This window comes from Clavelina lepadiformis, chromosome 4, assembly GCF_947623445.1.
Source record: "Clavelina lepadiformis chromosome 4, kaClaLepa1.1, whole genome shotgun sequence".
Taxonomy (NCBI): domain Eukaryota; kingdom Metazoa; phylum Chordata; class Ascidiacea; order Aplousobranchia; family Clavelinidae; genus Clavelina; species Clavelina lepadiformis.
Window position 1 is genome coordinate 18,964,081 of NC_135243.1, and position 27,941 is coordinate 18,992,021.

General features: G+C 35.6%; 4 protein-coding genes and 1 long non-coding RNA gene across 9 annotated transcripts; 4 read left to right on the forward strand and 1 right to left on the reverse strand.

Moving 5' to 3' along the window:
* The first annotated feature begins 1,273 nt into the window (after window positions 1-1,273).
* LOC143452090 (uncharacterized) lies at window positions 1,274-6,063 on the forward strand. 4 transcript variants are annotated; one of them, XM_076952929.1, is made up of 7 exons: window positions 1,494-1,617; window positions 1,696-2,145; window positions 2,242-2,422; window positions 2,738-2,883; window positions 3,407-3,524; window positions 3,943-4,023; window positions 4,198-6,063. In XM_076952929.1, exons 3-7 carry the CDS (start codon window positions 2,278-2,280, stop codon window positions 4,896-4,898), a joined length of 1,191 nt encoding a protein of 396 aa, XP_076809044.1. In that variant the 5' UTR covers window positions 1,494-1,617; window positions 1,696-2,145; window positions 2,242-2,277; the 3' UTR covers window positions 4,899-6,063. The 4 variants fall into 4 exon arrangements, with proteins under 4 accessions (XP_076809041.1, XP_076809042.1, XP_076809043.1 ...); XM_076952926.1 differs by lacking the exon at window positions 1,696-2,145 and having other exon boundaries at window positions 1,274-1,617; XM_076952927.1 differs by lacking the exon at window positions 1,696-2,145 and having other exon boundaries at window positions 1,274-1,617; window positions 2,242-2,416.
* A 1,409-nt stretch (window positions 6,064-7,472) lies between these two features.
* Window positions 7,473-14,617, reverse strand: LOC143452298 (enoyl-CoA delta isomerase 2-like). Its single transcript, XM_076953210.1, has 7 exons — window positions 10,519-14,617; window positions 10,358-10,438; window positions 10,133-10,278; window positions 9,682-9,854; window positions 9,354-9,564; window positions 8,969-9,112; window positions 7,473-8,327 (listed from the first exon to the last, which is right to left on the reverse strand). Exons 1-7 carry the CDS (start codon window positions 11,252-11,254, stop codon window positions 8,175-8,177), a joined length of 1,644 nt encoding a protein of 547 aa, XP_076809325.1. The 5' UTR covers window positions 11,255-14,617; the 3' UTR covers window positions 7,473-8,174.
* Window positions 14,618-15,709: 1,092 nt separating this feature from the next.
* LOC143452791 (uncharacterized) lies at window positions 15,710-17,043 on the forward strand. Its single transcript, XR_013115101.1, has 2 exons — window positions 15,710-15,951; window positions 16,012-17,043. It is a non-coding gene; the product is annotated as an uncharacterized LOC143452791 (long non-coding RNA).
* A 5,173-nt stretch (window positions 17,044-22,216) lies between these two features.
* On the forward strand, window positions 22,217-24,307 carry LOC143451867 (pre-mRNA-processing factor 19-like). The gene has a single exon (XM_076952625.1). It carries the CDS (start codon window positions 22,308-22,310, stop codon window positions 23,814-23,816), a length of 1,509 nt encoding a protein of 502 aa, XP_076808740.1. The 5' UTR covers window positions 22,217-22,307; the 3' UTR covers window positions 23,817-24,307.
* Window positions 24,296-27,765, forward strand: LOC143451868 (ubiquitin carboxyl-terminal hydrolase MINDY-3-like). Of its 2 annotated transcripts, none has more exons than XR_013114916.1 (12): window positions 24,296-24,525; window positions 24,623-24,793; window positions 25,104-25,220; window positions 25,380-25,473; window positions 25,578-25,692; window positions 25,891-25,964; window positions 26,107-26,186; window positions 26,398-26,622; window positions 26,788-26,860; window positions 27,088-27,195; window positions 27,261-27,335; window positions 27,411-27,445. XR_013114916.1 is itself a non-coding variant. In XM_076952626.1 (12 exons), exons 1-12 carry the CDS (start codon window positions 24,441-24,443, stop codon window positions 27,558-27,560), a joined length of 1,350 nt encoding a protein of 449 aa, XP_076808741.1. In that variant the 5' UTR covers window positions 24,299-24,440; the 3' UTR covers window positions 27,561-27,765. The 2 variants fall into 2 exon arrangements, 1 of the variants encoding a protein (XP_076808741.1); XM_076952626.1 differs by having other exon boundaries at window positions 24,299-24,525; window positions 27,088-27,178; window positions 27,411-27,765.
* Window positions 27,766-27,941: the final 176 nt, after the last annotated feature.

Below are 27,941 nucleotides of genomic sequence, written 5' to 3' on the forward strand. Positions count from 1 at the left end.
AACTTGGAAGACAATGGAAATCGCGTCTTCCACCCCCTTAAAAAAATCGCCCCCCAACTTCATAAGTTATCACAATTAACCCTTAAAAGACAATATCGCCCCTGTTGAATAACCCTGGTTTTAACTTTAAAGAAAAGAATTTTAAAATAGCGCAAATCACCTATTTTAATTCATTTCTATTTCAGCCTAAGCCTAAAGATCTTAAGTCACTGATTCTTGTGTTTCCTTGTCTGCGATGGTTGTTAGGAATACGTGACCGCCTCCATGAAAGCACTTTTACCGTGTTACGACATGTTTAATTATGGTTTCCTCTATTTCTTTTGAAATTATTTAGCCTACTGCTTGTATATTAAAATTTTAACGTTGTGGACTACAATTATTCTACAGATTTCTTTTCTAGCCTTAGCGCTTTGGACAACTAACTCTTACGATTTTTTTCATAACAAACATTAACAAATAAACATATTTTCAGAAACCAACAGTGTTTTCAGCAAAATTTGGATACAGATCAAAACATATGTAGACTTGAGTTATTAACTAGAAATGTACTTTACGTTTCAAAAAGTTCCAAAGCTTTTCCGACTGCTGTCGGTTCCTATATTTTTTTGTGTTTAGCTCTTATTTCACAAATCATTTGATGTGTGTTTCTTATTATGCCGCCATTGTCACACCCATATTAACAACATAACGATCATACAGTAAGATACAATGTATATTGCAAAAGTAGAGTACCACTAGTAGGTGGTTCGAATACTAGCTGATAATAACCAAATAAACATATGTACAGAAGTTGACTAATTGACAAATATAATATATTTGATTACATCATCAAGTTCATGTAAAAGGACATTATACAAGTTTTATACCACCAATTTTTAAGGAGATAAAAATGTGCAGTAATAGTTGTTAGCCTATAGTATACTTTTAATTTTAATCACGCAACAAATCGTGATCATATGTATCATTTTAAAAATGAAATATGAACTAACATTCCAAAAAGCGAGTTTGAATATTCATTGAGTTTAGTTACAAAGCGGCCAACGAGAGCGCTTGGTTTAGGCGTTTGACAAGGTTTGCCTAACTTGTATCACTTTCGTTTGTGAAAGGAAAAGCGTAGTACAATGCATTGTTACGAGAAGTGGACTGTTCCTCTGTACAGTACGAGAAGTGTAAAATGTGCATAAGCAAAATTAAAACAACATAAGATGTCGATAGGTGTAAATTTTGTTTGATATTTACCACGGGAATAACCCAGCTTTGAGAGTCCCAAATGTGAAAAGAGGAACTGATTTTAATTTTTTGACATTCTCACTTAGTCAGATTCTTGCTTTTTTACTAGTTCAAGTTTACCTTATTGCTTTATAAATTCCTTCATTTACAGAATTCGTTATCAGACACATTGTTTTGGCTTCTCATTTACCAACTTCATTGTGGTGGAAAGTACACCGATACAGCAATATGGATGAACAAGGTAAAAAGCTTAAACAATGGCTTGTTGATCACACCAATCAAAGCCGTTTCCGATTGAGTTGGGATAATGAAGAGAGAACAAGGATCAAGATACCATGGCCGAAAGTTGGTGATCCAAATTTTGAACAAAATTTAGAAGTTTGTGTGGTAAGACCAAGTAGAATAAAATTTCCTCATACTTTTGAATGATTAGCAGAGCGAAGTCTGGAAGTAAATATGTTTCAGTGTTTTTAGGTTGTGACTCAGGGTTGGAAGTCGTAAAATGCAACCGCCTTAGTAGAAAGTTTGTATGATGTGCCAATTTTTTCCTGCACATAAAGCTTGTTCCAGCACCCATTATCTGGCACAGAATTGCTGTGTTGCCCTATATTCTATAATCTATATTATAAGTATTACATTGGCATGGTACAAAAGTTAGCATTAAATTGATTGGTGCATTTATCCGACTCACTGAAGGCAAACTTTCCAGTAGCATTCAATGGTCAAATTTTGGATTACAAACAGCCATTTATTTTTGACAAATTGCCAAAAACTGCTTGTAATATCTTACTCTAAAACACCTGCAGTTAAAGGCAAGCTCATTAACTTTTATACAATTTTGCCTGATTCAAGATTTCTTATTATTCAAAGCAACGATACTAGTCTTGCTGAAACACCCAACAAAAAGATCAAAAAGTAACTACAGATAACTCAGAGATTTTGTAGTCCTCAAAAATATTCAAAGTTTCATTTGATATTCAAAATATTCAAAGTCTGCATATGTGGTTACAGGCTTGGGCTAAGCATGGAGAAACTTATACCGAACCAATGACTACGGAAAAGTATAGTCAGATGAAAAAAAGGTTTGCAGATGTGTTGAGAAAATCAAGATATTTGAAGAAATTGGATAAAATTGAGCGTCAGTCTGGTGACTTCGTAGTGTATGAGCTTTTATCAAGACCCAAAAGTAATGGTAACTTGTTCATCTACTTTTATTTGCAGTACACTATTACATGCTGTTATTTACTTTCTTGACGGCAAATGTCATATCTTTTATTGCAGTGTTTCTTTAAGAATTTAGCATTCAAATGTTTGCATGTTCAATCTTTAGCAAGATTACATACTTAGCTCAACAGCAGCCTAACCTTAACCACTATGTTACATATGGCAAATTATTTCAATTTGCATTCAGTTCTACAGTTTTTATCAAAAAGCAAACAGAGTTAAGCTTCCTTTTAGTCGTAATAAAGTACTGGTCAGTAAAACTGGGTGTTTTATTGTTTTCAAGATCCAGGAAAGATGAAAAAGCAGAAACGCTCCCATCCACATTCCAGCGATCATCCGTCTTTAAATAATTCATTTGAAACTACCCTTAAAAAAGTTCAGAACCCTACATTCCCTGAACATGGGGTATGTGGGGACTCAGAAAAACAGGTGAATGTTTGCTTTTGCATTTAGTTTACGTGTCCTGCATTGGATTTGAAATGAAGTGATCATTACTGGATATATCATACAACACAGATTTAAAATTTACTAGGGATTTGCCGAACATGTGCCTAAAGGCTCAGAAAGAGCCTCACCAACTTTAAATGTTCTCACCTACCTCTGGAAGCGCTTTACTCCCAGATTTATGTGCATGGTAGTTTTTTTGTGCAAATAAACAAGAAGTACAAAATGTTGTTACCAGAGATTTTTTTTCATAGCTAACTAAACATTTATATTGTTATGCCAAATTTGCTGTCAATCTTTGCAAGCCTAGTTATGCCTACGGTTATTGTGTAGCGTGCCGGCCTCCTGTGACGCTTAATTTCGGTAACATTTTATCTTTTTCCTGCAGTAAAAGAGGCAAGAAGCAAAAATCACTAACAAAAAAATGCATTGTCATATTAATTCACAATTTAAAAATGTCAATAATTTTGTTGGTTAAAGCCCCATCTTAAGCTTACACTGACTTTAGATGGAGCGTGCCAATAATGACTGTGTTCAACCACATGTTGCAACTAATAAAATTCATCAAGAATCTTTTGCACAGCAGTTTCCAACTGGTGAACCACCAAAAATAAGTCAAAATCTTGGTAAGTGTTTCTCTATCTGATCTAAGTTTCTGTTCATTTGGAGTATTATTGCTGAAGTTCAAAGTAGGACTTTGAAACGCATGGGGTTTTTTTTGCATAGAGATTGGTAGTAGTGCATAGAGACATTTAAAAGTGAAGTATCTTTCTGCCAAAATTTGAACTTACGAGTAGATTATGTAGTCAGATTAAGCAAATTATACTGGTGTAATAATGCAAACAAAAATGTGTATCACAAAGGAAGCAGTTTCCCAAGCTGCCTTGTGATTATTGTATGTTTTTGTCTGTCTATCTACATCCCATAGTTCCACCATTTTTTTCAGTTTTGGTTTGAAATATTTGAAAATTATCTTTGTTAAGAATTTACTAATAATTTTGTTAGATTAAGCAAACGTTTCCTTGGTAACCATTTTAACTTCAGGTTCTTGTCTTAATGTTGATCGTAACATGAAATCTACTCCCCAGGAGTTACAGATGCTTAGCCAACAGTTTCAGTTTCTGCGTATGTACACACTTTAATATCTTTGTGTATGAGATCAATTTATTGCATTGATATACTTCTTTTAAACCAAGTTTCCGACCCATTTAACTGCCTTATCTTTTTTCATTTATTCAACTCCGGCTAGTCACTTAGTTCTTTTGTAGCTCATTACGAGTTTAATGTTGTTATTTCTAGATATATGGCCTGAAGAAGAGTTATTCACTTTTAATATAAGTGTTTCGTACAAGGAAAATGACCACAATGACTATTATGTGCCAATTATAGAGGAGTCATATGAGTGGCATGAGGTGAATCTGCACGGTGGCATCCAACTAGTTTATAGTGATACCTCACAATCTACTGCTCAATTGAATCAGAGTTCTCAAGCAAAAATTCTAAACCTTCCTCAACCAACCATGATCAATGAGCAAAAGGCTTTCGAAAATACTATTATTAGAATTGCGTTGGAAAAATTTAAGGATGGAATCCTTCTTTGTATGAATGAGGCCTATGAACTCTACGCAACAAGGAACTGTTTGAGTTGTGTGTATTACTTTGAAGATCCTTCAGTAAATTGCGGTAGCACAAAAATTGATCAAAACCAAAGGATTAAACTTTTCTCACTTGAGCAGTATCGTAAAAATCTGCTCCATTACAGAGGCAAACAGAGAAGTGTAAAGCCTGAAAGCAAGATACATATCGTTGTGGGGAATCAACCTAACAGAATCACTTCAAATTGTTTAGTTCGGATTACTCTGGAGCATTGTCTTGCACCTGCATTTCAAGAAATGTTTGGTAAAGGTGATAGCATTCCTGAGCTTGCTATTAGTGATCCTAATTCCAGTGAATCGCTAAGATCCTTACTGCGCAAGTATGGTGCCCAAATTGATTCATAAAACTTTGTGTGTTAAATGGAACAAAGATGATGCTAACCACATACTGTTAAAATTGTTCACTGCTATGGTCATGATTCATGAACCTACATTTATATGCTGTAATATTTGTTATTCGATCCAGAATAAACAAAAATCATTTTTGATATATGAAGTGTTTTTTTTTGTTTTGTAGATTTTATATATACTGTATAGATAATTTGTAGATTTTATAAATTTACTTGATTACAGAATTTTAATTGAATTTTAACGTAATGTGCAATTCCTTTTTTTAAATACAGTTAGACCTGCTTCTTAGAGGGTAGGCTCGTATTTTTTGCTTTCGTCTTACTTAAATTAATTTAATTTTGCGCAGCTTCAAACATTTTGTTTGTTAATGTGTTTATAGATTTTATTATTCAACTTGTTTTGCATAATTAGTACTGTATGTTGTTGCAGACATTCATTTATTCAGAGGTGGGCACGAGCGCGTTCAATTTTTTTAACGTAGGAACAGCCATGAGCGCGCTCCTTTTTAAAGGTTATTATTCGTTCTTCGTTCATTTTTTGCTTAAACAACGTGGACGCACAAAATGGATACAAATGATTGGATTGGAAAATGTTTAGGTTTTTGGTCTGCGGTAAGGGATGCTTTGAGAGTAATTTCACACACCATTTTTGCTCTGCAAAGTTAATGGTGAAGAATTAACAACACGAAAGAAACGATGTGAACATAATACACAATACAAAGCACAGCACGTCAGACACATGTTGTAGCGGTTCGATATAAATGCTTTGTTTTTTAAACTGACAACAATGAGCAGAGTTGTCATCATTGTGTCGTAAGTTGCTTCAGGGTGCCGGTATTTTTATAACTAAACAGATGTATGCTTTGAGAATCGTGTTGCATGTAACTCAAATTTTACTTACGTAGTTTACGTACCAAATGACTGTAAGTAATTACGTAATTTTTTCTGCCACTATGCGCGTTGTTCTATGGAATGCTGTGATATTGTTGTTTACTGGCAAAGCAGATTTACATCACAAGCAATGGCGTAATATTAAGTTTTAATGCCGAAAAATTTGCGTTTCTTCTTAATGGCAGTCACTAAAACTTTCCCAAAAATACTTATCTTTTAATCTTGTTTTATGTAGGGAAGTTGAAATGTAAATAAAGGTTATCTTTATATATTAATTATTCATATACACTATACAGCATATATATATATCTGTGATTTACTCTGTCAGTTTGTGACTCACAAACCGGAAAGGCTTCAACGGCCGGGTCGAGACGCCAAATTTGACAGACGATGTAGCTCAATACCGGAAAGCTTATAACGCCCTTCGATTTTCGATCGAACCCCCGGGGCCGCGCAAGGAGCGAAAAACCCGCCCCACGACCCTTCTCTCCGGCCGCTTCGGAGAGAAAAAAGTGCGCATACGATTGTGGATCCGGTCTGAAAATTGTTGAACTTTTCGCTATTACTCGACGTATGTTGGGTCGATTTCGACAATTAAAACATTTCTAACATGAAGAGACATTCCTCTTTAGAACCATATCATCGCTTTCTGTTTCACTGCGGCAACAACCGAGGAAATCGAACATATACTGTAGGAGCTTTACTCCGGCCGGCAAAGCAAAACAAGCGTTGTTGCGATCTTGCAAATCTCACGCTTTTGTGACGTGGCGTCACAATTACCAGTCTGCCTCAAATATGCGATGTATACGCTTGGAATAGGTAGTTGTGAATGTGCGATGTTTAGGAAACTTTAACTCCACCACGATATAGCCTATTTTGGGACAGCGTCAACAGCAATAAGCATTGGAAATACACACGTTAAGGTCATGCTTGAAGGTTTATTGCTAGGCGTTAAATTTTTGAAAGTGGCTATTTCATCGTACGTACAGGTACACTACGAGGCCTGTTATTAAAGATTGGCGCTTTAGTGGTGAGAATTGACAACGTACCAACGATGTTACTATAATTATCAACAAAGACTGAGGTAACAAAGACGCTTTGGGACACAGCGGATAAACATACAAATTCGCTATATGTGAAGTAACTTGGGCTGGCTATACCACGATAAATAAAAAGAATCTTTTTATGAAAGGTGCCATCCAGTGGATGGCGGGTAATCCAGTTTATTGTAGTCCTGAGTCCGTGACTAGTTTTCAATAGGACTTATTTTCTGACAAACGTTTTCCCAAACTAATCGCTTATTGTATATACTCGTCTATTAATCATTTGTGATAGGTGTGACCAAAGCATGGGATTTCATCTAATTTCCTATAACATTTACAACAAATAATGATAAGCAATTACAGTTGCAGTTAGACAAATGTTTTACGATGTAAATCTGCAACATTTGAACGCGACTGATGTTTAAAACTGCCCTGGAGTGAAAATGTGTTTTAATTGCTAGAAGGAGCGGGAGGTACCAAAATCAGCTCTTTCTTTACAAAAGCACGAGCCACGCTCCTTTGGCACAGCATGTTTTGCTTACACTGTATCAATTTTCAATATAAGACAAATTTCTCGTTCTTCGTTGTTACTGGCAACACTGTTAACCTGTCCTCAACAGACGGTTGCCATTATTCGTTTTATGAAAAATGAAGTGACCGCCAGTTATTCATGCAAGTTCTTAACATATGGCTTAAAATGTATTTTATAAACAGTAACGTCTCAAAGCAACAAAAGCTTTAAAAACTTGGTAGAGAAATCCAGTCATTGTGCGCATACGTAGTATATGTGACATTTGAACGATTTATGAATAAAATAGATAACAATTCATAATACTTCTAAACTGATAAGAAGATTCAAATTTTGTTATCAGAAATAATCTTGGTTTGCTGCTTGATTACGCGTTCCATATTGAATTTAGCCAGTTGATAAAAATTCAAATATCATGGGTTATGGGTTTGAATTAAATTGATAATTCAACATAATTGCCATGAAAATACTACTGGTTGTTGAAATGCAAGACAAAATTTGTTTAGATAAATAAGATTAAAAAAATACAAGGAAGTGAAATGGTATGCGAAAAAAAAGTAACATTGTTACAAAGATGGTTAGTATACATATAGTATACAAAGTTATTCACGTAAATATGATTAGACAATAGTAAGCAAGACTGAATTCAAATCAGCTTTTGGCTGATCTAAGATGGAACAATGACAGTGGAAGCAAAGCAATAACAAAAAGGTTAAAACTTTAGAGTTAGCATTTATACAATGCAAACTGGATAGCCTGCTGACGTTAAGCAGAAATGAAGGTGTTTGTGTTGACAAAAATAACCAGCTTATGTCATATATTGTCGAACATAAGTAGCCATTGTCTTTAAACATTCTGGAGATGATAAACATCGTCGAAGAGCTCGATTTTCACATTCGTTTGCAAAAACAAGTTGCTGCAATTGATTAGAACGCAACATGCGTTTTGTAGTTTTCAGTGCCTAAAAAGAAATGTCTGTTAAACATGGGCAAACTATATTTCTTTCATGCTATTGTGAAAATTAATGCTTAAGACGATAATTACAGTAGACGGCGCTTAATAAATTCACTATGGTCCCAGCCGATTTAAAGGCGGCGATTATATTAATCAGCGCACCTAGGCCAGCAGCGAAACAACGATTCTGCACTAAAATTACAATCAATCATTTTTTCAACAAGGTAGAATGTAACAACATGGTTTCAATGAAAATGCGTTTGTAGATGAAAATCTATTTCGATTTTCACAGCATTAACTATACCAATGTCTATTATACCATGTCACTGGTAATGTGTTTGTAAATAGTCAGTTAAACGTCAAAATAAGCCTTTATTCATTTAAAAATGCACATAAAATTGAAAATGGATTTATAAAGCGGAGTTTGGATTAATTTAACTGGGAATTGTATAAATTGTTTTAAATCAGAAATCTCCTTCACAGACATAATTGGATTTAATTGACGGGTGGATTTACTATTCGTGGAATTTACTAAGCAGCTTCTACTGTATAGTGTACGATAAGTTGATAACCGTATTTACAAAACAATAAACAAACAAGATATTTTCGTTTTAGTGAAATTTTATGATTTTCCAGTTTTTCACTCACTAGTGAGGAAGAAGAACAAATGTCTCTCATACGAGGAATAACATGGCGCATGAAAGTCTCACGAGGTAACACTTCCGAAAACAAACCACACTTGAAAGCTTCTAGGGCAGATAAGGTTTTGTTTCCGTACAGTAACGAGTTTGCCTAGAAAGAGGTAAATAGAACAATTCGATGCAGAAACATCATTTGAAAACAATTTCAGTACTGTTTTATTTGATTCTTTTTTATGCTTATCACCTTTGCAAGAAACAATGTGCAACGTATCTGTTACACATATATCTTTCTGGAGTGGAAGGTCAGGCAATTTTTAATTACTTTTCATGTCCAGCTGTACAATTTGGAAAGAAAATATATCTGGATAATATTAATCAAACCAACCACTAACCATAGATTGACCAACTACATGAGGTAGAAGGAAGGTAGAACATCCATCTGGAGTTAATCCTTGCTGAGGATAGGGAAGATGAAAACACGCATCCTCAGAAGAAAGGATGATATCACACAGACATAACATTGCCGCCCCCAGACCAACGGCTGGTCCCTGGATGGCCGCGATAATCGGTATGGGAAAATGTATAAGACAATTAACAAATTTTCTGAAAAAAAGTGATCACATTAATTACCACTAAAAAATTAATTGTGACTGTTGTTTAAAAACGAAGGTTCCTATAAGCAATATAACATTGCTGTATTCTGGGTTATAAATTAAACACCTTAGTCCATCCAGTAATGAAAACAATTCACTTCTATGGCCTTGCTTTGCGTGATGGAGAATGTATTGAAGATCCAAACCCGAACAGAAAACTTTGCCAACTGAGCGAAGTAAGATGGCCTTGCAATTGCTATCTTGGGCATTTTCTAATGCTACGCAAAGCTCTTCTAACATCTGCGAGTAGAAAAAAATTGGTTTACACTTTCCTTTGAAACTTTTTTCATTGAATATTTCAACTAATAACTGTTTATTTTCAAGGTTGCAAATAAAAATTAGGATGAAAAACTGCAAATTTAATGGTTAAAATTTCCAGCTTTATCATTCTATATAGTATTCGACATAGTTCATTCATCATTTCGAAGGTAATGTAAGTACGATGGTGAACTCATTTAATCCACTTAGGTAATTCTTGAATCGTCATTGTATCAGAAAAAAATATAACTGGTGCTTACATCAGAATTAATTGGATTAAAATGTGACGGTAAACGGTCTGCTCCATCTGCTTTGCGACGAGCTGACTTTCCACAACCATCTAGACTTAACGAATTTATTTTCACGTAGCGTTCTCTCTTTGGACAAATACAAATTTGAACATATCCTGAAAACAGAAATGTTACAATTCTGCTGCTTTATGTATCTTGCAGTTACTAGCACTAAAGCAATCCTCTAAACATCACCTTGAAAATGTTTTACATTGATCTCAGTGAATATAGGAACAGAAAGTGATGATGCTTTTTCACTCTTTTGCTTTCGAGCGACTGAAACATAGAGCAGAAAACCCATGAACAAATAAAAACACTACATTTCTATTTTCTTATGGATCAGCATAAAAGCTCACCACTTTTTGCTGTTGTTTTTTTCACTGCCAATGCAGTTTTCTTTAAACCATTCGGGGATAAATTTTTCAGAATAACTTTCACAGTGGGTGTTGTAAAAGAGGCAACAGAATCTGAAGTCAGAGGCTGCCTGTTTCCTTTGGATGGATCTGCGGAGGTTGAGTAAAGCTGAAGAAGATTTGACTCTTCTGCTTTGACTTTGACCCGTACAGGCTCAAAACTTAATCTTTCAAACTGTTTTGAAGCCGAAGTGCTACAATTCTTTTGTTTTCGAGGTTCTCCTTTGCATCTATCAGATTGTCTCAATGCATAGTTCTTAACCTTAACAACCTTTGCAACAGTGTTTAAATCTTTGTCATTCAAGTGGCCGATTATGGAAGCATCTTCGGTGACCACTTTAAAAGACTTTTTTGGTTTTTGTATGGTTTTCTTCAAAGGAATTTCAAAACTTTTCTTTTCTTGTTTTGAATTTTTTGGAGAATTGTGTTTTTCAGTGCGTAATTTACGCCTGGTGTCGCTAGTTGCCAATGTACCCTTGCTAATGTTTGTAACATTACGTTTGCGCAGAGCACGACCTCCGACAACACATGAACTCAGAGAACGTGTCCATTTTGCTGGACTAAAGTCCAAGTTGTTGTTATGCGAGGACTGTTCTTTTAATTTTCTTTTCTGCTTGGAGCCTTCTTTAACTGGAAAACTTTCACAAGAAACAACTTCAGAATTCACAGATCCTGGCATAGTAACATTTGTTGAGTGCAGAATTGTTACATACCGTTCATGTCACAAACTCGCTGCGAATTCGGTCACTTTTACTTTTGCACTCCTCTGTTAAAAACGATAATCAATGCTTTATAAGATTGGTCTAATAATAATAATAGAGTTAACAGGCCGCTACATCTGTAATAAAGATCTTGAACATGACAAATTAGCTAAATTACATTAATGCTAAATTAAATATAAATTTTCCGTTAATAAAGTAGGTTAATGATCAATCGATTTAAATAGAGGTTGTTGCGGTGTTTTGGTGTGTTCTGTCATCATTCGCTTTCTTCAAGCTACTCATTAAAACTAGGCTATTTTGAAATCAAACATACAATTCTAAACAAATCTGCATTGTCAATCACTGTTTGTTAAGCTGTTTTGTGATGAGAGTCCATCTGTCTAGGCATGATAGACAGAGGGTCAATTCCATGATAATGTTGCAAAGTAGCAAAAATTGAATCAACAAAAATGACAAATAAATTTATGTTTATATTATATGCCTCTGCCGTTCTGAAAAAAACACTCTGTATTGTTATACTTTTTGTATTTTATGTTTAAAAGCATTTGTGTATCTGATATGAAGTCTTCATATACAACTGTAATTCCACCTCTTCTTATAACATAATTTTTTTCTAGTTATTAGTACATAGGACAATTATTACTCTTTTTGCACATATTATGGAAGTAAGTGTTTGCAATAAAACATCCGCCAAGTTCTACTCACCTTTCCCTGGATACAAATTTAAGGTTAAAAAACGACAAACACTTTTTTTGGATCAAATAAGGCTTAATTGTCATAAATTATGAAATTATTAAGCTATACGAAATAAGGTATTCCATGTATTTGTTTGTGAATAATGAACAAATGGACTGTTTTTCATTTATTGGGTCAAATGAAGTGTTATTTCAGCCAAAAGGAGGAAATGATAAAGATTTTGCAATTAGATCTTGGGTTAAAGTAAAATACTTAGCAGAAGACTTTTATGGGTTTGTAATAAATAAAATAACTAGTGAATATAAAATACAATGCCTAAAAAAATCAGATAGTTTGTTTTTAATTCATAAACTAGAACTGGATCATGATACTGTATGGTTAAGATTACATTCTCAACAAAGATCAGCTGAAAAATGTACCAATTCTTATAAAAAGCCGGGGCATGTATAAAATAGTTTAGAACATTTAAAAATCAGATGCTAAAATTTATTGTTATTTTAATTTTAAAGTTTTCTATATTTGAGTTGTTTACGGTTGTTGTTTGTGTTTTATTGACATTTACTAGTTCAGATGCATTTCTTCAAAAGTTACAGGGCATATACAATTTATTTGTAAGTAAGTTTGCAATTTAAAATGATTTTATGGACCACAACGTTATTTTTATGCAGTGCTATAGAAGTTTATTGTCATGTTTTTACAGCTTGTCATTTTGTTAGTTGTTTGAAGTGTCAATTAGTATTTTCAGTATTTTACTGCATGTCTTGCAAAAAATTTGTCATTCAGATTAAAAAACTAATTAAATCTTATTTAGTTTCAGTTGTTAAATTGAGTTGATGATTTTATTTAATACTTGATCCAAAAACTGCGAGTATCCTTTTATTACTTCAGATGCTGTCCCGTCGGTCACATACAAAATGTCCCGTCTGTCACGTACACAATACACTGTAATTTTATACTTAGTAATTGCAGCCAAAGTTCGAAATTAGTTTAAAGCACAGTTCGGGTCAACAATGAAATACCTTGATTTCATCAAATAATGAGATAGAAATTTGACTACTGTCCAAAAAATGCATGTTAATTTCTGTCACGTCAGTCATGCTAACATAAGGTGGTTTTCAAAACCTTTTTCATATTCTTTTACAAGAATTTATGATGCCATTTGATAACATGCAACTACCATAACTGAAAACACATTCCTTTTTTCCAACCTTATATAAAACTAATAATAATGCATTTATAATTTTAAAAATTCTATCTTTTGTCTTGTCAGTCACGCTTGAATTGACCAGAGAAAAATTAATTACCATAAAAATGACACTGAAAACTAGATTTGCTTTAGGGCGCAATACTTCAAACACCAAGGCAGAAAAATAGTGACAAAAGAAAGCATTAGAAGTATGAAAATACATGCTGATGTTCCTGACGATGACAATAAAGCTATGGACAAAATTCTGGTGTATATGTATTTTTGAACAGCTTCTTATACTTAGTTTAGGATACACTATTTAACTGGTCCTAATCAAGATAGTAACCTTAATCCGTTATTATTTGCATTAGTCATACATTATGCAGTATCATACACTGTATTCAACGTCAATAACTGTTTTGAAGCTTGGCCAAAATGTTTTTCATTAGTTCACTAGCTGGATCTTTTCTTTCCTTCTGGAATGTTTAAATAAAAACTTATATTATAAGTGCTATATTTTCTTTCATTAAATTTTACTAATCATTGCATGCTAAAAACCACAAGATTTTCTGAAAGTAAATGTTAGTTTTGTTTTGGAAAAATCTTCATGCCTTTTCAAAATTTTTAATGCTGCACATTAAGCTATTCTAACAAGATGTAAAATTCTACAAAAACAATTATGTGATTTAAGCTAAAACAGCAATGATGCATGCTATTATTTGTTCGTGAATCCCTGTAAGAATTTTTAAATTTTGGCTCAACTTTTATTCAGCCATGGTAGCGTGTAAAACTACATTTATTAAGCATGAAATCATGATTTGCAATTATGTATGGTAAAATAATGAAAAGAATCGCGTAAATTTTTTGAGCGTTAGCATGCATGATTTCTGATCGAAAATTGCCAACACTTGATCATGAAATAGGAGTGCAAAAGAAAAGCTGAAAAGAGACCCCCTAAACCTTTCATGACTAAATAATCCCCAAAACTTGCTCACTGTTGACCTGAATTGTGACAAAATGAAGCTAATGTAATGTCTTTCATCTCTGTTGAATTAGCGACAAATCAGGTTCATAAGTTCAAATTAGTTTAAGACTAACATACATTAATGAATTAATTTGGGTCTCGTATGTTAGTGCGCAAACAGATGACGTCACACTTTGAGTAACTGGGGTCTAGTATAGAAAGGCATCCCGCGGTTGAGCAGTTGTATACTATATAAACCAATAACCCATACATTTATCCCGTCATATTCTAACCTAAATAGCAACGCTTTAACCTTCTCTATCGTCTCCTGCAAGAGTAGCCTAGATATACACCACTACGACATACCGGTATTTGCATGCCTTGGGGCTGTAGGGTTAAGTCATAGGTCTAGCACCTAGTGGTGCGGCTGTATAAGAGCCTATAACGGTAAACAACAACTTCCCATGTCTGCTCGTGACCACGCAAGTTGAGACTAAAATTTCTCCAAACGTGGCGGCTTGCGGCATTCGCAAAGGATTTGAAAATGGAAGCGTTCCGCTAAGTCACTCCATGCGTTTTACATTACAATCAGGAAAAAATTTTACGGGGGGGGGCAGAATTCTAACGACACAGGCCACCGGTGTCGTACCAGCTGACCAGTGTCGAGGTGGATCAGGTCAGCCTATTAATTAATTTTAATGAGGTCTATTAAGCGGGATGCGCACAGGCTTGCGGCTCCTTCTTGCTAGTAATAACACAAAAGTTAAAAAGTGTGTTATCTTTTAGAAATCAGAAAATGGCAGATATAATTCGTAGTGAATTGACTGGTTTTGCGGGCTTCACAAGTGTAACGTATTTCACAGATGTGATACGCGTAGACGCGCCATTGTATGTTTAAAAATTCCGATTTGTTTGAATCTTTGAAGGGCGTATTCACACCAGCCTAACAAGAGCAGAGTTGCACACTCGCCTCATATTGTTAACCCCAAAATTTATTTGAAGCCTGAGTTAAGCTCCAAAGTGAAATTTATTCAATAAATGAATCAAAGTCATTTTTTGATGCCATTCTTTGACTGTCATCGTTTTTAAAGTTGCGCTTTGCTCTCTGCGAAAAGTTTTTAGCGCAATGCGCACATGCACATTCGTGCAAGGAAAGAGAAATTACGACGCAAATGTGGCAAAATGTGAGTATTAATTGGGGTTCAAATTTTTTTACAAACTTATGCCCGAACCCGATCCGAAAATCCCGGTTCGACTTATACTCTGCACAGGAGGTAAAATGCTGAACTCAAGAGGCGCCACGCTGGACTACACATGCATAAAGAACGACAATTCCAAAAGTACATGATTGATAAATTACAAAGAAATCTTACTACCCATGTGACACTGCACACCACAAAACTAAAAGCTAACACTTTTATTTAATCAAATTTTTTATTTATACCACGTTAGTAACGTCATGTATATGTTATAAAATCGTTCTTAAAACAAAATTTTGTAAAAAATTTACAGCATTAGTAAAAATAAAGTCAAAAAGGTTACTCCTCAAAATAAGGGAACGTATGATGACCTTGTGACGATTACGTCACGAGTCACTAGTTGTTTTGAGCTGTTTGGAATTTAATTTAGAATCCTGTAATTCAATTGTTTACCAAACTTGAGTTTTCCTTAATGACGTCAGATAATTTCCTCGCTTGAACTGGTGTGCCATATATAAATCGATGCAATGTTTTCAATCTCCCCTTTTCCTTTTTACCGTTTCACGTGTTACTGAGCGCGATGTAACATTCAGCAAGATTTGCCCGAAGGCAAAAGCCTTTGTGTTATAATAAATAAAATGGTACTTTATAAATTAGTGATATATATAGACAGAAATTAAACAAACAGCAGAAGCAAACCGTTCGAGAAATAACAACCATCTCATCGAGTGAGAAGAAAAACAAGATATCAATTCAACGAACTATTTCTTTGTCATAAATTGGTGCCCTGACAAGTTCGAAATTGCTGAGTTAGTTGCACATTGAGCGAAAAAGACTGTTACCGGCTATTTATGAAGTTTTGATAACCAAGTTTCAACAGCTAGATCAGCCAACTACGAACGCTAGTCAACGAGGAAGCTTTCAAGAAATTCTATGTCCAATATAAGCAACGAGACATATTCGGAAACAACAGTACTAATGGCATTGATACCTGGTTGATGTGATGAAGTTTTGATCGCCTAACTAACGTGTTATACATCTCCAAGAGCATGAGAAAACTATTGTATATATTTTTTACGCATCAAGACAAAGTCCACTGGACATCGCAACAAACTGCATCTCTCTACCGCGAACAAGGCTTGCTACAGCCGCGGAACGACACACGCAGACGTGATCGCTCATTTTTTTACCTTCGACACGCAAGGGAATGCGACACTTCTGTCAGCTTATGTCTCATGTTTTGTATTTCAAGTGAAACGGTGTATCGATATTTGTTATATTTGCCGAACTCTGTCATTGTACTGTACCAAATTCTTGTTTTAACAAATGTGATGAATATTGTAACCACAGAAATAATTTTGTCGAGTTAACCTTGCCTTCAATTTCATTTCAGGCAAGCTTTACTCTGGGTAGGAAGGCTATGTGACGATTACGTCACGAGTCACTAGTTGTTTTGAGCTGTTTGGAATTTAATTTAGAATCCTGTAATTCAATTGTTTATCAAACTTGAGTTTTCCTTAATGACGTCAGATAATTTCCTCGCTTGAACTGGTGTGCCATATATAAATCGATGCAATGTTTTCAATCTCCCCTTTTCCTTTTTACCGTTTCACGTGTTACTGAGCGCGATGTAACATTCAGCAAGATTTGCCCGAAGGCAAAAGCTTTTGTGTTATAATAAATAAAATGGGAACTTTATAAGTTAGTAATTTGTATAGACAGAATCAAGCAACTAACAGCATAGTCACGCAAATTTGAGAAATGAGAACTCATCCATCGAAGCAGAAGTAAAACAAGTTATCAACCATCAATCGTCCTCGCTCACATTCTAACAATAACCGCCAGCATACGCGGTCTTTATGACAGATATGTTTCTTGTGTAATACCTCACACGAGTAGTGCACAAGCGAATTATTTCTTTGTCATAACCTTCCAATTTTTTGTCTGATTTTGACTTGCACTGGAATAATGACGTTTTGATTAAAATCTGTTAAGAGCTTAAACTGACAGTGGTGGCAACTGGCTGCTTATAAATTATGTATAGTAAGTTATTTAGGAACAACGAGCTTACCTAATTTTTGCTATTATTGCGCTCTACATGGCCCTTGCGACGTCATAGCCTACATTCCATTCTGATTATACCGTAGTTTTAAATCAGCAGAAAACGAGTGCTACCGCACTTAGTAAATTAATTGAATATTTAAACACTAGCATATTAAACCAAATTAAGTAGTTCGGATAAAACATTCATAATAACTGCATGCGTATGTGGACGTGGTCCATCTTACAGTTAGCAGCCCAACAAATAGCCTTTAAGCCTTGTTGACATTTTTTTAAACAAGCAAAGAAAGTGCTAAACTTATACTTTATGTGATCAGCAGTCAAAGGTATTTTAAAATTTGGAATGGTATACTAATATTTAATGCTGCGAACTCAGCTCTTTGAGGAAATGAAGGACGAAGAGTTCAATATCCAAACTGCGCTAGCGGCTGGTCAGGCTACTACTCCTTTTCTGCTGAGTGGAATGGTATGCCAATCTTTATCCTCGGAATGAAACAATTATTTGCACGTCTTAAACCCAGCGAAAACTTGTCATCGTTCCATCAATGGTTACTGAGTTACTAAAGCAAGCTGTTGTACAAGTTCCAATTATCAAACGATTTTGGTTTGGATTTTTTGATATCGTATTGCCCGAATTTAGAACTGTCCACCAGGTCCAACAAACAGGAACAAAGTGTTGTTAATGCCTTACCCAAGGGCATTACAACGGTATCGACCTGGGGCAATGTATCCTAACCTTTTTGAGGCACGGGCTATTATCGCACCAGCGTAAATCTTTCGCGGACTCACGGTACAACAGTAATTGGTTTAACTGTACAAACATTAACATTACAAAATTGGTTTACTTATTGCTCGCATTTAATTAGCAATTTTTATTGAGAACCTTTTCCCTGAACTTGCTTCACAAGTTCGTCGAAATTGGGATCCATTGTCGTCAACGCACATCTGATGTCGTCTTCTGGTTGAAATTGATTGCAGTACCCTACTTGCTTTTTAGCCATAGCAAGTGTTGAAAAACCATCTTCACACAAGTATCTCGTTGGAAAAGGCAACGAGTTTTTTTGTGCCTGCCACACAAATCAGAGAGATTTGGTTCTATTGGATGTACATTTTCCCAAAATTGAGTCAGACAAACATTTTTAAATTTGTCTCTCCACAGCTGTGGACTTTGCAGCCTAACCAGCTATTCAGCAATGCAATCTATTTTTGAATGAACCTGTAGCACCGAAACCTCAAAAGAACTTCGCACCCAGTTGAATGTTTTACTGTATTTGTGAGAAGGGATCTATCTATCCAACAAGGAAAGAAAGGAAGGTGCTCAAGAAAAATTCGACGAACACTGTGCAAATCAAATTCTTCTTCTACAAACGCATACAAAAGAAGCTGTCTTACCCCTTTCCATTCGACTTATCCACAATTTCATTTTATTTTTAAATGCGTCAATGTCTTCCGATACATCCAAGAATATATTTTTTCTTCATTGAAGTGTTCAGCTGATTTAAATGGCTAAAAAGATCGGCTAAGAATAGCAATTTGACAATTCATTTATTGCCGCTGGATCGATCCGCGAGCTTATGATTCTGTTATTTAAAAAAAAACGATTTCATTTCGTAGATTAGCTACTTTCTCCAGCACTTTTCCTGGTGCCAGAGGATGTGTGAATAGAAGAGAATCCCATTGTGTTCTGCCCCATCTCGTCGCACAACGCTCGAAAAAACGAGTGCACAAAGGACGGGATTTGAGAAGACCATGAATAACTATAATGACTTTTTTTCTTTTTTCATGAAACCTTTTTTGTTCTCACCATGGAGGGAGGGTGATTGATCAACTGAGTGACACATTGGTAAGTACTGCTAAAACTAAATCAAAAGCTATCATCATAGATATTACATAAACACTAGATCGCTCATTAGTAGATTACCATTAGTTTCAATTCAAATTTGTAGATATTTACTTAGTTTAATTAACACTGAAATTTTCTTAACGTTTGTCGCTAAAATGTGTTATAATTTTCAAGAAAGTGTTTTTACTTTTTGTAAATTTTAAAATTTAATTTTTTTGTCATTTTTTCTCTTTCTCATCCAATTCAGTATTGACCCTTATCCAATCCAAAATCACGTTTTGTCAATTGTGGGCTGGTTTCTTCCGCTGGGAACTCTGGCTTGTGGAGGGAGGAACTATAGTAACGCCACTGGCGTAATTATAAGCTTCAATCTTTCTAGCGTGGCATTTCAAGAAACAAGCATACAAATATTACAAGTACGAGCCAACGTGTTTCCATTCGGCTCCATTTGTTAAACTAAGAATTAGGCTAGAGAGTCTGGTTCAGAAGTGCACAACCGCAGATGACATAGCAATTTGAGTGGCTGGGCTCTAGTATACAAAGGCATCCTGTGGTTGTGCACTATTGCACTACACCCGAATTAGGCTAGGCCTAGTTCCGAAGTGCAGAGTAAGGCCGTTTTCAGCAACATCTTGGGTGCGCCAAACAAACAAAATCAACAACTGTGCTGCGCCAAATTTTCAGAATCAATAGGTGTGCGCAATTACCCAGTAATGCATATGCAGTTTGACTTATTCAATCTTTAAATAATTGAAAAAGGAAAATTGATTGCACATAAGTTCTGTCCAGGTCATTAAGTGCAAAATAACGCACCTGAAGTGCGCCACTGAAGCTCAAACCGCAAAGTAAGTTTTATTGTTGCTTCCACAAAATAAGATGATTTTTATGTTAATTCCTATAGATTCAGCTTTGAACAAAATAATACATTCTTTTGGTTTGACGCAAAAATTCCTAGTAATAAGTGTGCAAACCGCAAGTGCCAAGAATATTTTTTGCAATGCTTCAAAGTGAATTTCTCATACACCAATGAGTTAGAAGAGAAAACAAGCTCGAAAAGAGAAAGGCAAGTTAAACAAAACACACTTGACACACTGACGCTAAACACTTATTTTCGAAATACATTTTCAAAAAATTGTTTTAATGCCTTTATACTCTTGTAATTAACTGTGCTATTAATCTGTAGCGGCCATTGGGTGTCTGTTTGTTTAGTCGCTGGTTGGCGCCCTTACAATGCTCCCAGCAGGAGTTGATTTCAGCACTGCTCGTTCGTTTTACCGACCCATTCCGTTTTGCACCGCTTGTGCACAGGACGCATGAGTTTGAGTAAAGGTTAAACTCAGAACCGCGTGTTCATTTATTTTAATATATGAGCGAAGGAGACAGTGAACAGAAATAGCAACCTTCTGAGACAAGGAGTTAACAACGCAGCATCGTAACAACAACAATTTCTACCCTCGCCATATATTCTGGTGGCCCCGACGTGATTTGAACACGCAACCTTCTGATGTGTGTTCAAATCACGTCGGGGCCACCAGAATATATGGCGAAGGTAGGTTGTTGTTACGATGCTGCGTTGTTGACTCCTTGTCTCAGAAGGTTGCTATTTCTGTTCACTGTCTCCTTCGCTCATATATTAAAATAAATGAACACGCGGTTCTGAGTTTAACCTTTACTCAAACTCATGCGTCCTGTGCACAAGCGGTGCAAAACGAAATGGGTCGGTAAAACGAACGAGCAGTGCTGAAATCAACTCCTGCTGGGAGCATTGTAAGGGCGCCAACCAGCGACTAAACAAACAGACACCCAATGGCCGCTACAAATCTATTTGTCTATTAAATGATGTTCAAGTCATAACCGATCTTGTGTAACGGTTTTAGTTGGTTTTTGTGCATCGGTTTCGTTTTAGACGAATCAGCAATTTTGCCAGTTACAACTAATAATGCCACCTTATGTCAAGCTTTTATATAGTCCAGACGCAAAAACAAAGGAAAAGAAAAAAGCCATGATGTATGAGAACAGATAGCCTAGTTGTTGTAAAACCGAATCTATTATGCGGGAAAACATTATCTTCATTCTCGCCAATACATTGCTTAAAAACAAAGCAATTGTCATTGTCACCTCCAGGTCATGCATACAAACGAAAGACATGAATATTATAAGTTGGACATCAAGTAAATACCCAGTGATGTGCATCTTAATTTTCTTAAAAGAGAATATAGAAAGACATCCGGCCATGTTTGTGTTCTCTTTAGGCATTACTTCCATTTTGACAAAATGTAATGATAGCAACTATAAACTTGAACAACTGGCGAGTTTGCACAAACTCAGAAACATGTAAACATAGTTGTGCTATGGACAGTGCCATAACCTCAAAACGGGCCAATCAGATTTGGAGATAGGTGTGTACTCACCACTAGAAAACATACTTGCCCGAGGGTGGGAAATTTTTTTTTTTTCAATTTATTTTGAATATTTGGAACCGAAATGATCGCAATCACCAATAAACTGAAATATAAATCAAAACAGCCACATGCATTTCTCTTACACTAACTGCTTGTAGAATTCTTCAACGCATTCACCATAGAATTAGTGCACTTAGCTGATTTGTTTTTCTATTCTACTCTTGCAAATTGCGAGCAGTCGAGCGTGACAATGAGAAAATTTGTGTGTGATATTCTCCCTACCCCTTATCACTGCGATCATCGATGCCTCATGCGTGAGCAGCTGTTTCTTTTTTGCAGTACTGTATCATTTATTATTGTAAAGACATGATTTGCGATGTAGGCTAAGTTGGGAAAATAATCAAGATGTCCAGCAGTTATGAATTTGTATTTAGTTTACAGTAGCACATTTTCATTAAATTGATACAAAAAGGCACGGTATCACCTCATGTTTTTAACATTTTGAAAATTGTTCTAGAATAGGATTTAAAATTCTAGATTTGATTTAACTATTCTTTAATGATTAATTATTCTAAAATGTTTAATTCATCAGATTTGCTGCAAACACCTGACATTAAGTTTTCTTTTGCCATTATTAACTTTTTGAGTGAAACTGCAATATGTCATTAATTTGTTCTATTTCTGGGGAGGTCCCTGAATCACCTTGCATATCACCAGTGTCTGGGTGTGTGTTTGAAAGAAGATTATTGGAAAAATTTGTACAAACCAATGGTGCAGACCCTACCAACAATGAACCCCTGTCGATGGAGCAAGTTATTGATATCAAGGCAAATCCGGTGGTTAGACCGAAACCGCCATCAGCAACTAGTATTCCAGCCATCCTCAAGTCACTCCAAGATGAGTGGGATGCATGCATGCTCACGACATACACTCTACGACAGCAGCTTCACACAACGCGCCAAGAGTTGTCCCATGCTCTTTATCAGCACGATGCTGCGTGTCGTGTTATTGCTCGTCTTACTAAGGAAGCCACCGCTGCTAGGGAAGCTTTGGCTACTTTGAAACCCCAGTCTGGAATAACACAGCCTGCTCCTCCTGTTGCACAGCAGATGGCAGTTGACAAAACTGAGGATGATGGGGAGCCGATCGGTTTAACAGAGGATGTCATCCAGAAGTTGCAAGATAAGGCCAGTGTTCTCACAACGGAAAGAAAGAAGCGTGGTAAGAGAATGCCAGAGGATCTTGCTGTTGCAGATGACCTTCGCAATTACAGGCAAGTCGCTTCCCATCCTGGTCTTCATTCTGCATCAATTCCTGGTATTTTGTGCCTTGATCTTTGTTCATCTGATTCGAACCGCATCATCACTGGAGGAGCTGATAAGACCGCAGTTGTGTTTGACAAGGAGACTGAACAGGTAATAAGCACTCTTAAAGGCCACTCCAAGAAGATCACTCACGTCATATATCACCCAACAGAGGATATTGCTTTTACTTGCTCCCCTGATGCAACTGTTCGTATTTGGTCTGTACAAAATGGTCATTGCTCAACGGTTATTCGCACTCATAAGGAAGCTGTTACCGGAATTAGCTTGCATGCTTTGGGCGACTATTTACTCAGCTGCAGTGATGATCAACATTGGGCATTTAGCGACATTCGCACAGGTCGTACATTGTGTCGTGTCACTGACGATGCAATTGGAAGTGCCCTGACATGTGCTCAATTTCACCCTGATGGCTTGATTTTTGGAACTGGAACGGTTGACAGCCAAATTAAGATTTGGGATCTCAAAGAACGCACAAATGTTGCTAACTTTCCAGGACACTCTGGCCCAATCACTGACATCGCTTTCTCTGAGAATGGATACTACCTTGCAACTGCAGCCGAAGACTCGACTGTCAAGCTTTGGGACTTGAGGAAGCTAAAGAATTTCAAGACCCTGACTATGGAAGATAGATATGAAGTAAAGTCACTAACCTTTGATCAATCCGGAACTTACTTAGCTGTAGCTGGAACTGACATCCGAGTTTACTTGTGCAAGCAATGGCAAGAACTGAAGACCTTCACCGAGCATACTGGTGTTGCGACAGGCGTTTGCTTTGGAAAAAATGCTCGTTTCATTGCCTCATCATCTATGGACAGATCATTGAAATTTTATGGCATTATGTGAGATTAACTTGAAGTGCCATATAAGTCTAAACACACTAATGCTGATACCCTGAAGTACTGTAAAACATTCAAGTCCTGCTGAATGAGGTAGCCTTGCGCTATCAAACTAGCTGACATGATAGACCAAGCGAAATATACTTGGATTGTTAAAGACATTGACTTGTTGTGTGAAAGGCTACTTTTTGTGTATATGTTATAGACAACAAAATTGTGTATATAGTTTTTGATGTCAGTACTGCCACCATCTTGATTCTTTTTGGTTAATTTGGATTTTTGTATCAATTTTGAAATTATCGGCCTACCAGTTACGAAGTACATAATGTTATTGTCAAACAGTTGGAAATTTGGTTTTGCCCATGACGACTCATAATCTTTTGTGAAACATTTCCAAGAAAATTGTGCATAATATTAAAATCTCAGCCACTTGATTAATTTTTGCCCTAAATTTATATTGATTAGCATTGGAATAACGACTTGTGCATCTTTGACAGATGTAGTTTCTCAAAGCTGTTGTAAATGCAAGAAAAATACTTGCATTGTATATACTGCTTTAGATACTCTTTGACGTTTTACACTCACATTCACAAGTGATGGTAAGCAAACTGGTTTGTCCTCAAAATTTACAATGGTGCCTGAAGAGATAAAGAAATTGAAAAGTTTGATCTGGGGCTCATCTCTTTCAGAAGGAGTCTTTCAAAGATGGTCACAAGGTTCATGATTATTTGTAATATTTACTAACTTTGCTACTAAAAAAATTTCTAACTTTTTTATCACGTGATAGATTTTATTAGCATTAATTAATATCAGGTTTTCAATGGAGCTCGACTGAAAAATGTGCCCTCGTTCAGGATTTTGGTGGTCCATGCGCTATAATTGTACCAGTTCAGGCTTTTTTTCTAAGGCGCCTTCTCTTTGATGTGGACACATTTGAAGATGGTCTTCCTGTGTTGAGCAATGTTGAATTCAACATACTTTCAGGTATCTCACCTTGCTGAACTTGTTAGCAGTTAGTATTTGTTTCGTGACATAAATATACATATATTCTGTTATACAGTGAACAAAGTGTTTAGCAAACAATAAATATTTTGGTGTTAATGCTTTTGGTAAATTCATGTTTAGTTGTTATTGACAATCTTAAAATTTTTTGTTTTGGCATTACTTGATGGATTTGGTTGTTAGTATAAACAGATGTCAGTATTCAGTAAAAGTTTCGCAAGTGGAACATTTTTAATTCATGACACACAAAAATTACTGCATAAAAACTTAGTGTTTCTTACTCGCTGAGCAGATCGGGAAAGAGACATGATATTTGTGGAAACGTTATATGAAATACTGTTAATGATGAATTCCAGTGTATGGTTGCTGTGTCTTCCTGTTTGTGCTTCATCATCACAAAGTTCTTCAGGTTTGTAGTCCAATGTCATTGCAGCTGCTTTGCAATCAAATAGTAAACTGGTGATATTGTAAAATATTTCATTTGTATTAGTGAATGGTTATTAAATTAGTATTACAAGATCGTGTGAGTTAATTAACTGACTTGCATTATCGAACGTTATTATTTTAGGTGTTTCTTACTGTACAGAGGAAACAGGTGCTGTTCTTTCCGAACATGAAAATGCCTGTGATGCATTTTTTGAAGACTTTCATGCAACTATACAGTATTTATACAGTACATTATGGCTCGCTTATGCTTCATTGATGGCTTATGTCATCTAATCGATCTTATTTTTTGTTAAAGCCCTGTCTCTTGTTGACAATGCAGGTTTGAAAGGTGCTGTAAAAGAGAAGAATTAAAACAGAAACTGAGCAAAAATCTTCAATATTTTACTACACAATTTGGTGTGATAAGGTTGCTTTATTCTGCTATTATGTCAAAGGTAACTTTTGCATAATAAAGTGCAGTCTGTAAGACCTAATAAATTAATAAGTTTCACCACCACGGTAAAATTAAGTAAAAGTTATTAGAATTGTTTCACATACAATGAATATTAAAAATTATATTTTTCATGTTACTCAACAAATCAACATACTACATAATTATGTAAGATGTTTTGTTAGTCTATTGTTTTGTACAGTCTATCACTTCTGTCGAAAGTGAGTTGGATAATCCCGAAATACCTCTCGTTGATTCCATTCATGGACATGGAAGGTGAAACTGGTGCAGTGTGTGCACTTCACCATCTGAATATTATCCAGTTGATAAAAAACAATATGATGTAGTGTTTATTACGTGCTGTTATATTGTATAATTATATCTATTTGTATCATAACTTCCAATCAATTTATTTTAGCCAGAGTTTGATTAACCTCTTCTTATGTGGGCAAGCTGTGTCCAACGTTTTCAATGGAGATTGTGATATTGGAGGCTTAAGTGAGATTAAAGTTTGTAAGATTATGTTTTTATCTACTTAATTCTGTATTGGGTTGTGATTAAGCTTGAAGCAGAATTTCTCTTTTATTGACTGTGAAACCGTTTAGAGTCAAATGAAGTTATGGTTATCCGGTCTTAATATATGAGATGTAGTCTAACCAAAAATGTCTTTTTGCCACCGATCAATTTGCATTTATTGATTACCCACTAGAACTCAGGGGAATTCCCAGCACCTGCCCAATAGGATTCTTGACCCTGCTGGAGAAATTGCGTTACTGCACTGTGGGCGATTACCTGAAAAGACCCCGATATCCGTTCTGGATCGTTGCCAGCGAAACTCATTTAACACTGATTTTTTCATTGGAGAGGAGACTGGTTGCGCCTGATTCTCCACTTGATGTTGCTCATAAAATATTTGATCGTTTTGATCCTGAAGGTATTGTACAAGCTCTCATGCCATATCCTTGAGTATACCAACCAAGTGCTGTAAGAAATTTTCGATATCTCAAATAAGAGTTTGCTTTCTTAGAATGCTTTTGCTTGAAACTTACAATTAATTGATGATAATTATGATTTTTCTAAAATTTTACCTTTTTTTCAGACAATGGGTTTATTCATAACTCTTTGCTTCCTGATGTTTTAAGTGAAATGAATTTAGTAAACGAACCTGACTAGTAAGTGCTAGTACATTTTGTATTCTAGCTAGTTGCTGTCTGCATTCTAGGTGTGTGGAATATTTCTTTCAAAGTGTGTTGTGTGTGCAACACTATTTCAGTAAACTTATTTATTTTCTTGAAAATTGTTGACCACGATTAAGGGCACACAGAAACATTTTTTGTGCTAATGTTGCTAGTTTTGAATAATATTATATATGGAAATTCAATGTACGTGTGTATTGCAGTGTTCAGGTTATGGTTGAAAACTTGGACCCAGAAGATCTTGGAATTATTGTTAGATCGAAGTTTTTCGATGAGTTTTTCGGCGACGATGATGTAATTTTCTAATTAAAGTCAGCTTGAATTACTGTATTTTGTAAAAAATTAATTATGTCACCAAAACATCTTTTTCTTTTAGAATGAAAATTCCATGCCACAATCATTTGAAATTTTTCACTACAACGGCTTAATGCAGTCATCCCAGGACAATATTGTGAGTATAAGTGTCACATATTTTTACTTTAAGCTCTCAAAACACTTTCAGGTTTTAAACGAAACATGTAAATAGGTAAAATTTCGAAAAGGAATAGCGCGCAATGTAGATTGGCAAGAGAACTGTGGGAAAACGTCAGATTCATTGGTCGAAAGCTGCTTGCAATTGAGATGGCCCGGACTGTGGATCACTTGGGAAGATGGCAGTGCACCATCCTTGAACTAATATGAATTTTGTAATTTTTCATTCAAAATTTCATTTTTAAATTGTTCAAAAGTGTTTCCTTCCGTATTGAAACGTTGTCAAGCGTCCCACTTCTTTTTATGTTCTTTGCCGTTTAATATTTTTAACGATTTGATGTGTTTTTAAACTTTTATTCAGTTGCTAGTAAATTATTAAACTAGTCAAATTAAATTTATTTCACATTCTGCTTGTTAACGTCACTTCTGCGTTTGCAGACAAAAGTGCTGTCTAAGAATCAGAGCAATGGGGAACGGTTCGCTGTAGTCTTCGAAATAATGTTAAACGATTAGGCTAATTAATGTAATTATAGCCAAGCTTAGGTGAAGAGGTGTGAAAGTCGCGGTTTATATTTTGCAAGTGAAA

Excerpts from the sequence above, each read along its gene's own strand:
- LOC143452090 (XM_076952926.1), top strand. The coding sequence starts at position 1,459 with ATGGATGAACAAGGTAAAAAGCTTAAACAATGGCTTGTTGATCACACC. Across the intron at positions 1,618-2,241 it reads AAAATTTAGAAGTTTGTGTG|GCTTGGGCTAAGCATGGAGA; the intron begins GTAAGACCAAGT and ends ATGTGGTTACAG. Across the intron at positions 2,423-2,737 it reads ATCAAGACCCAAAAGTAATG|ATCCAGGAAAGATGAAAAAG; the intron begins GTAACTTGTTCA and ends ATTGTTTTCAAG.
- LOC143452298 (XM_076953210.1), bottom strand. The coding sequence starts at position 11,254 with ATGCCAGGATCTGTGAATTCTGAAGTTGTTTCTTGTGAAAGTTTTCCA. Across the intron at positions 10,439-10,518 it reads AAAAACAACAGCAAAAAGTG|TCGCTCGAAAGCAAAAGAGT; the intron begins GTGAGCTTTTAT and ends TCTATGTTTCAG. Across the intron at positions 9,113-9,353 it reads ATGTAGTTGGTCAATCTATG|GCAAACTCGTTACTGTACGG; the intron begins GTTAGTGGTTGG and ends ACCTCTTTCTAG.
- LOC143451867 (XM_076952625.1), top strand. The coding sequence starts at position 22,308 with ATGTCATTAATTTGTTCTATTTCTGGGGAGGTCCCTGAATCACCTTGC.
- LOC143451868 (XM_076952626.1), top strand. The coding sequence starts at position 24,441 with ATGGTGCCTGAAGAGATAAAGAAATTGAAAAGTTTGATCTGGGGCTCA. Across the intron at positions 25,693-25,890 it reads ATTCTGCTATTATGTCAAAG|TCTATCACTTCTGTCGAAAG; the intron begins GTAACTTTTGCA and ends TGTTTTGTACAG. Across the intron at positions 27,336-27,410 it reads AGTCATCCCAGGACAATATT|GTAAAATTTCGAAAAGGAAT; the intron begins GTGAGTATAAGT and ends ACATGTAAATAG.